This window comes from Merops nubicus, unplaced genomic scaffold (genome assembly GCF_000691845.1).
Source record: "Merops nubicus isolate BGI_N331 unplaced genomic scaffold, ASM69184v1 scaffold24366, whole genome shotgun sequence".
In the NCBI taxonomy this organism is placed as follows: domain Eukaryota; kingdom Metazoa; phylum Chordata; class Aves; order Coraciiformes; family Meropidae; genus Merops; species Merops nubicus.
In genome coordinates this window covers 1468-11196 of record NW_008617273.1, presented here as the reverse complement: position 1 = coordinate 11196, position 9729 = coordinate 1468, and the positions used below count along the sequence as shown (strand labels likewise).

General features: G+C 41.5%; 1 protein-coding gene across 1 annotated transcript; it reads left to right on the top strand.

Moving 5' to 3' along the window:
• Positions 1–260: 260 nt before the first annotated feature.
• Positions 261–5419, top strand: LOC103775636 (NGFI-A-binding protein 1-like; the record flags this gene model as incomplete). Its single annotated transcript, XM_008943106.1, has 4 exons — positions 261–371; positions 2704–2845; positions 4024–4173; positions 5143–5419. Coding segments are annotated over 4 exons (495 nt in total), but the record flags the coding sequence as incomplete, so codon positions are not given.
• Between the last annotated feature and the right edge of the window lie 4310 nt (positions 5420–9729).

The following is a 9729-nucleotide window of genomic DNA, read 5'->3' as shown; positions in this document are numbered from 1 at the left end:
CTGAAGCTGTGAGCCATGAGGTACAACTGTCAGTGTTTGCCATTTGAGATACCTAGCAGTTGTTGTAAAGGGGCTCTGTGTGTTCTCTGCACAAACTTAAATGATGTGGATAGCACAAACATGTAAACTGCACTCCAGGATTTTCACAGAAGTTCAGGAATGTGTTTTTGTTGGTTCTTTTCTTTCAAATATATGGAGAGGGTGAAGAACACTCACTAATATGTTCCTCTTGCTGTTTGGTTTCTTCTTATGCTCAATAGGATGGTTATCCTGATTTCCAGGACACAGTTCAGACGCTCTATCAGCAAGACAAAATGCCACTTGCTTTGGCTAAAAGAAAGAGTGAAGACTCAACAGCTCTGAATTCCCAGGTAAACCAACTACACTACACTGTGAATAGTACAGGACATGCCTTTGTGCATTGATTTGGATGTATTGTTTTGATGACTAAAGTTAATTACCACCAATTTTCAAAGGCTACCTGCTTAGCTGCGATTGCATCACTCTTAATTTGGGTTTATCTTCTGAAACTGTTCTGACAGAGTGCTACAGCTTTACCATTATTAGTTCCAAGGAGGTAAGATCCAGTGTAGTAGGCTTGAAAATATGTGACTGCCTGTTGGGAGCAAGTGGGGTACTACTGGTACAGTACATGCTGTGTGACTTGCGTTATTAGCTATAAATGGAAAGTTCAAGTTACTGAGTCTGGAGGAATAGAGTGGGCGATCTTGGAGTCCTCAGTTCTGACATTTCTTGTGAGAAGAGGGGCAGATATATTTAGGAAATAATGAACCTCTGGATCCGAGAGGATAAATTGCCTTTCTAAGTAACATCTAGCCTGGTGGAAGTGTGGCGTTTTCCAGTATCCAAAAAGCTTTTTATAAATGAAGACAGGTTTCCAATGCTTTGTCTCTTCTGTAGTATATCCCAACCTGCAGGCAAAATACACATCTCCTGCTGCCAGTTGTTGCCAAGGAGGGATTTCATGCTAAGTTGCAACAAATTCATTTTTGATTTGCACAAATGTAATCACTGATTTTTCATGGAAGATCACATTTAGGAGTTACGTTCCTGTTTTCTGAGACTAGGTGTGTTACCCTGTCTTTTACCTTCTTCTGTTGTAAAGCAGTGCACTGCTTTACAGTGACAGTCAGACAGACCTGTTCCTTGTGATGTATTAAAAAGCAGTTACACCATATGTTCTGGTGTCACATCATGATTAAATGAACTTCATTTTTGCAAGCTCATTTTCATCTTGCTGATGCTTCAGAGTTTTCATTGGTCACTGCTATGTAACAGTGAACTAGAGATGTATTTTAAGTGCAACTGCAGCTCCACAGATTTTTCTGTGGTGATCAGAAGCATTGTTGCAGTTCAAAGTTCTGGTTTTATCCCAGTTAAGCAATAAAGGTGGTATGAATGAGGAATGTTGTATCCTTTTTAAAAATCATTTTACAGTTCAAAAGTTGTAACAGGAGTGACAGAATAGCAGAGTTAAAGCACACTCAAAAGTAAACTGTTTGAAAATACTTTTTTTTCCTACCTGCCTCCTAAGACCAAGCTTGAGCTATCAGTGTTCTTCTGCACAACCTGATGAGCTCTAAGGTGGAGTAGAGGAACATCGGTCATGTCATCGCCCTGCTCTCAGGATCATCACTGTGTTGGAGGAGCTTAGATTCTGCTGGTCTCTTAGGCCATCATTGTGTTTGTAAATCATTGAACTATGCTGAGTAAGCACACTTTAGTGGGAAGTCAGGGCTTTCATCTTCTCCCAACAAGAGTTAAGATGCTCTGCAATTCATAGGCCTCTGTATTGGCTGAAACAATGACGGCGCCACCGGAAAGAGAAGTGAATTTTTCCCTACCAATCGTAGATGCTAAGTGTGTACACTTCCTGTTCTTATGTTCATTGTGGCTCTTTGCAATCAACTTTCTTGACTTCTGATTTTATTTTTGCAAGATGCTTATTTACATTCTCAGGAACAAGATTATATTGAAAGTTAGATTTCTCTTGGCACTCAAGTCAATGACAAACACTCAGACGCCATTTCCTCCCACGTTGCACTGCATTGTTTAGTTTCACTCTCTAGAGGTGTATAGGTCTTGTTCTTCTTCTAGACAGACATTTCACACCTTTATCCCCCACAAACATACTGTCATCCTACACTTTCAGAATGGCAGATTTTTAAGCTTGTGTAGCGCTGTTTCCTAAAATAAAGATTCCAAGATGTCTGGTGAAATCTTGGCATAAGTTTTTAGCAGATGTTGCCATTGCTCTTGGAATACTTTTTGGAATACTTCGTGAAGACATTTATTTGATCGGAGCTAACTGTATAATTAAGATATTATTTTTTGCTTTTCTGGAGATGCTCTTCATGTAAACTCCAGTCCTAAAGTGCAAAAAGGGATTTTTGTGTGTTTTTGAAGAACAGAATTTAACATTACTGCGTGGATGAAGTACAGCAGCTTGCATTTTAAGTGTTCTTGAGTGACTCAGTTGTACAGTATGGAAATCTTTATGGGTGCAAAAATATTTTGTTTGCTTGATAGTTTTGAAGAAACTGTAAAGCACACATCTGTACATATGAGTCAACAAAAACTTAAATCTAGACTGTTAGTTTTATCATCTGACATTGTTTTTTTTCCCTGTGTTTTGACTATATATGTATATATAGAGAAGATTTATTTTTTCTTGATTTGCAGTCGGAAAAGGTGATGGCAAAACAGATGGAGTTTCTTTGCAACCAGGCTGCATTAGAGAGACGTCTTTCCACAGGGTGTTACAGACAGAACTCAGAAGAGCACAGCCCCAATGGCATGTCACTGGATAATGCTGATGGACAAGGTATGGTAGCTCCCAGGCACGGCGTTGCTGCCAGCAGATACATCTGGTATTACACCACCTTTGTTAGTGGTGTTACTTATCCAGTGTAGAACACTGAGCACTGAGCAGACAAGACAAGTTCTCTGCCCCAAAGTGCCCTCAGATATACAGTCAGACTCTGTTACTGGAATGTACCTGGGCAGAGAGTTTTCCCTCTGGATGCTGTGGGGAGGGAAGAAGGTAGGGTGCACCATTATTATTGAGGGCAGAACTTGGCTTTTGCTTTATCCTGAGTTCTGAAAGTAGAGCAGAACGTTGCATTTCATTTGTGTTCTTTCTTTGTGGAAATGGAAAGTAAAGCAGATGAGGTAGTTGGTACCTACCAACTTTTGTCTAGGAACAAAACCTGAGGAGCTGGCTATGTAAATTACTTGGAACTAAGCAGATTCTAATGATGTTCTTAGTAGCTTATTATTCTTCAAAAAGCTTACAGTTTTGTGGTTTATTTTGATTTACTGACTGGCTATTCCTTTGCTTTAATTAATTTCAGGAGGGTTTGTTTTGTTCAAGTGCATTCTGTTTGGATTTCTTTTTTCAGTGTTGTGAAATGAGACAAAATGTTAAAAACACAAGAAGTACAACCAGAAGTTCTGTCAGGTTTTTAAGAGCTGGTTTGTTTAAGGGGTGGGGGAGGAGAGAAGCAGTAGTGGGAGAAACTGAAGGAATCATTACAAGTGTTAAAACATAATTTTGGCTTGTGTGTATTGGTCAAGCAGTGTGGTACACAAGTGTACAGGAAGAATTAGATGAGTGGATCCAGCTCTTTGTGATAGTTGTTATATGCTCCTTTTATACCATTTCCTCATTGTGCTGGAGGAGCAGGAACTTCTAGGACCTCAAAGGGATTGTGCAATAGGAGTGGGAATTTTTAAGATCTCAAAGGGGTTTTGAGCAGAATAAGAGACTTTTTAATTTTATTTTTTTTTATAGGGCAGAGTGTCCCTTTCTAGCAGTGCCTGTTGAATAGCCTGCAAAGCAGCCTATTTCCATAAGCCTTCTTTTGCTAGAAATCTTCCCTGAACTGCTGGAACTTAGGCTGTGCTTTTGCTGATAGAATGAATGTGTCATTAAGTCTCTGCCTGTTTTTTAATACTGCCTTGCTTTTAATGCATCAGTGTTTCACTGTGAACACCTTGCAGGTGAGAGGCCCCTGAACCTCCGGATGCCCAGCCTGCCGAGCAGGCAGCTGCAGCACATTTCACTTGATGGGGAGCAGCACGCTGGGAAACCCCTGTGCAGCGACTTGATCCGACTGTACCCCGGTGCTGAGGCCAAGTCCCAGTCCTCGGGTGAGTGCTCTCCCTTGGGAACTCCCCACCATTTCTTACAAAGCCTACAGTGAACCTACTCTGTCTCCGGGTGCATGCTTTGTGGGTAACCTTTTCATTAAGGCTCTGGACAAAACTTCAAGGGGAGTGTTGCTTGCTAGTCTAGAATCAGATTGAGTATTATTTGGGAAAAGCTTAGAGGATGCAGTAGCTAGGTCCAGACAAGCACGTTCTGGCATGGGTCTGTCCTCAGAGAGTGCTATTGAGCCAAACTGCTGCTGGTAAATAGTTAGGTGGCTGTCATTGGAATACAGTTGCATTATAACATGGCTTCACTCTATATAAAGGAATCAGAATTGTTATGAAAAGAATTCTTATTCTAATCTAAGGACCTAGCACTGTCTGTGCTGTGAACCAAATCATGGCAGTAAGTCATGCAGGAAGTATTTTGAGCTGGGTTGCACTGAGTTAAAGCTGGGGATTCTTGAGACTCTCACAACTTGAGGAATAATAGTAAAATCTCACCTGAGGTTGGAAGATGCAATGACAAGTAGTTTATTTGAAAAACAAGGTACAAAAGCAGTTGTTTTGAAGACTGAGCAGAATCTTGCATCCTCCAGTTTTATTTCTTGCAATTGTAGCTCACCTTTTTTTGCAGTGAGAATTCATGTAGTGAATTTCTGGTTGGGGATTCTTACCAGTTCCTTTTCAAACAGCAAGTGGAGAGTGTGTCTCCACTAAGCACTGCTCCTGGGGAGAAGTGAAGTCAATCTGTGGTTATAACTCTGTCATGACTGCAGTGTAACTGAGGTGGTTCTAACCCAGCTGGGTTCAAGCCCAGTAGGAGGAGGCAGAATTTATTGCTTCCACTGTTAGTATCCATATGGTTCACGGACCTTTTTCTTGAATTAAGAACAAAATGTATTTGTTTCCAAGGAGTGTTTTTAACACTTGTTTTTAACACTTGTTTTTTTTTCTTTCTTAATGCAGAAGGCCTTGGTATTTTAAAGGATTTTCCTCATTCGGCTTTTAACAACATAGAAAGGAAGGTCATAAAAACAGAACCTGAAGACACAAGATAGTTATTCTGCTCTGGAAAACGGTGTCACAGTAAGGAATGAAACTTCACAAGAGACAAAAAAACAGCCTTAATAACCAGTGTTGCCTCATTCAAATAAGAGATTTCAATAGCCAAAGCCTAAGAACTGGTACAGTAATCTGTGGAAACAGGAAAGCAAGGGACACTGCAAACTAAAACAGTAATACAGGTGGATAAACATTCCTGTAAAAGTGGGTTTATAACGTGGGAAGATTCACAAATTAATATTGTGGGTCTTCATTATTTAAGAATGTATTATGTATTTGTATAACTTATCAAAGTAAATCTAGATGTCGGGACGTGTATTGAGTCCAGTAGATGTGGCTACAGTTCATTTTACTTGAAATTTCAATGTCTAAGTGTACCTAGCGTAGATAATGGTTGTTAAACATTTGAATTAAAATTCCTTGGAGAATTAGGAATGCGAACCTCGTGACACAATTAACAGCAAGTTTGCAACAATATTTGTAGAAAAAAAAAAGAGGAAAATGCATAATATACTTCATGGTTTAAAATGTTATGTGGATATAGCATTTGATAGACCTAGACCCTGACTCTGTATTATAGCAGGCGTTCTTGACACCTAACTATTGTTACATCACTTTCGATGGTTTCAGCAGCCTTTGTGTAACACACTTACAGCTTAATACCTACCGACAGTCCAGGAGGGTAGGAAGTGCCAGTTAGAGTATGGAAAATTCCGTATGATTGGCTCCCATTTCATTGGGAAAAACTATGGTTTGATATACTGTACAATGACTAAAATCTCATTTGATAGGAAACCCAAGAGACCGAGTAGCACGGACAGGGCTGCAAAACTTGTGGTTCAGACCATTACGACTTTTTGGACTTCTCTGTGGATCTTTAAAAAAGAAATGCATCCTAGACAAAATACGATGCAGGGTTTATGCATCGGTGTAAAAGGTTGCACTTGATACCCAGAAACCATGAGATCTTTTGGAGGAGAGAGTCAAGGAGTCATGTCTCCAGCATGTGACTCCTTATTAAGTGCTGTCCAGCCCACATGATTCTATGAATATACCGTATACTGCATACAGTATGCCAATACGTTTCTTTATATATGTGATTAATTAACATCTGTATTCTTTATTTATTTGACAGTTTTTTATTTTTTGTACATTTTCACTTTTGCAGATGTCATTTCATCTAAGGAGAACTAGTCAGCATATAACTTGGGAATTTTCCATGGTGTGTTTGTGTGCATCCATTTTGCCCTCTGTGCAGCTCCCTCAATATGAGTTGCTTTCCTACAGTCAAAACAGTTATATGCCTCATTTTCTGAATACAGTTTTTGCCTACAAATGTGTTCTGGAGGGGAAAGGGAGGGCAGAAGAAAGCAGGTTACCATGCCAGTGGGTAAACCTCCATGTTCAGGTGTGCACTTCACGTCTGCCATGTGCTCTGTGTCCTAGGTGTGTATTAACAATTCAGTCACAGTCTGTGTTGTACTGAAAACAGTGAAATGTCTACACTGCAGTCTCTTATCACTGTAAACATACCTAATTATTTTATCACTTTTGATTTGTGGAACAAAGCTTTATAGTAGAAACACCAGTAAACAACTTTTTTATACTATTAAAATGTTTGGTTTTTTTAAAAAAAAATGTTTCTTGAACTGTATGGTACTGTTTCACTTACTGAAGTATCTTACTCTAAGCAATGGAATTCGGAGCTTTGCTGTTAGAAGTAAGAGGTTGAATGTGTAGTTGTATTTCCTCTTTCCTGTTCTGTGAGCTAGTAGTAAGGATAAGGTGTTTCTCCAGTTTGTAACGTTGGCCAGTGCCCTGGTTAGTATCTGAGTAGCTTTCACGAGACGTGTATGGAGCTTGTTAAAGGACAGCTTGAGGTTCGAACTGTACGGCTTGAGCAAAAGAAGGTACCAAGCAACAGGACTAATCAAGATGCAGGAAGTGTTTTGGTTTTTTCAACTCCTGGCATGATCAAAAGTTGTGCATGGATTGCAGAAGAAGCTCTTAAGCTTGCTGGTCTCTTTGACTGAAGTGAGAGAGGAAGGAAGAACAACTTGCTAAGCAGCACGCTGTTTCAGCTGAGTCCAGAATTTATTTTGTAAACACTAATGTATTAAATTTGCTATAAATTAAAGTATATAACAGTTATATTTTTCAGTTGTAAATACAGTACTTTGTGTCACAACCAGTTGGTTATCTCTAGGATGATATTTCAGTTTATAGTCCAACAGGCCATTTCAGTCTCAATAAGCTGGAAGCAATTTTTTTGTTTTTTTACTGGTTTGCAACTGTTGTTTTTTTTTTTTTTACCTGGGGTGGGAGGTGGGAGATCCGTTCTGAGATTGCACATATACTTGGTAATAGCAGATACTCAAGCACTGGTCTTTCCATGACAAAGGTCTTGGTGGACTACAACTTGTCTAGCCTCTGAAGTCACAGATGAGGGCTTGCCCTTGTCTGCCCTTCCAGGGGTGCTAGATTCAGGGTACTCTGGATCAAAAGCCAGCCCTGCAAACGATGCCTGTTCTTATTCACATGTTTATATTGTTGCTTACAAAATAAAATTCACCGTGAGAACTCTCTAGTTTCCCCAGGGTTCTTCTTTTTTTTTTCTTTTTTCTTTTTTTTTTTTCCTTTGTGTTTTCTAAAAGGAGATGTTAATTTTAAAAAGTTTAAAAAAAAAAAAAAAAAAGGAGCTTTGCTGGGAGGTGATAGTGGGCAGGCAGAAATAGTCCCTGGGAGCTGAGGAGACAAGGCACTGCTGCCCAGCCCCATGGCTGCCCTCAGCAGTTGTCCTGGAGATCCACTGTGTCTCAGCTCACTTTCTAAACGGCTGCCTGCATCTCCCTCCTCAAGTGCTAGAGTGGTGTTGGAGGACAGAAACTGGATGGGAGGTGCTGTATAAGAAGGGAAGAGAAACAGATCAGGCATCAAAAATCCCAGGGAGAAATGAGGGGAACCCTACCAAAACCCTTCAAAAACACCTGGGTTGCTGAGGTGATAGGTGTGATTCAAAGCAGCAGGGAGAATCCACTCAGCCCAGTGGGGTCAGAGCAAGGTGCAAGCCCCCTGACTTCTCCCAGCCCAGAGGACGTTAAATGTGGGAAATCACAACCCAGGCCTTTATTTTTGCTGGTTTTTCTCTGTGCTTTCAGTGTGATACTACCCTGTTCTGGGAGAGGAAATGGGAGGAGAAAGGAAAGAATTAGCCACTGTTATCTTGAAGATGCAAGTCTGGGACAGAACATGCCATGAGCTAGTTATTGACCTTCCAGACCACACAAGTATAACTGGAAAACCTTTAGATAGAGGTAGATATTATTTTTCTTTCAATTTGATCTGGGCTGAGCAGTGACTGACTGAAGTTCAGCAAAAACAGTGATGCTGGACAGGCATGGTCCTACTAGGGCTCAGAGGCTTGTGTCAAGCCCACCAGACTCAGTGTCTCATCACAGTGTCGTGAAGCTTAACGCTGGGAGGTCCTCGGTTGGAAAGCACTGTTGCATTAAACAGCTATTACAGGAGGGTCATTAATGTTAATTTGAAATTTCAGAAGGTGGCTGTTGAGTGCACCAAGAAAACTCATTGTTGCTTAAATTTTTATTGCTGGCTACCTGCCTAAAGCTTCTGTGTCTAAATAAGCAAATTTTTTTTGTGTGCTAAATAAGCAATTTATATGAGGGTCAGCAGGGAAAGCATCCACTCATGGCCATGCCTTTACTTATGGTGATGGCTTTGCCCATGACATCATCTGCAGAACTCATTTCCTCCAGGTTTATCTCTTCAAAATACACAAAACTCGCACACAAAGCCCAGGCTCAGACCTGGTGATGAGATGTCTTCCAGTGGCTCCTCATTAAACCACAAATGCTCGTCACTGCAGCAGCTGGGCTTTGGTAGCACTTGGGTCTGGGCTCCCAAGACAGTGGGGAGAGCACACCATGCTCAGGGCACCCTGCTCTTCCTCAGGCAGGAAAACGAGGAGAAATGCCATGAGGCTCTTTTCTGCTGTACAGAAGGGTTGAAAAGATGTTGTGCTGCAGTGATTCAGTGGGGAAAGGATAAATCCCTCACATACACCTACGCACCACCACGAGGAAGAACTCTGTGGGCAGAGAAGGAGCAGAACATGAAATATGAATTTCCTCGAGCTGCTCAGGAGGGATGGCTTTCCAGAGCCCTTCCTCCAGCAGCGATTCACCCCCGCTGCCTGGCCACCCAGCTGTGGCAGCGTGAAGGTCTCCTGCTCGCCCTGCCTCATCGCTTCCACCTGCAGCCTTGTGGAGGGCACATCCCCTTCTCACATGGTTTTGGGCTGCAGTACCACCCAAGGAGATGAGTGGAGGCAGGCTGCCCATCCCTGTGTAAGCTGGCAGCTCCAGCAGGCAGCAGCCCCAGGACTGAGGCAGGTGGTGGAGGTGGCTCCTGCTGTAGAAAAGCTTGAGAAGCCCTATCGTAGGCCACTGCCAGCTCCTGGGGTCATCCGAT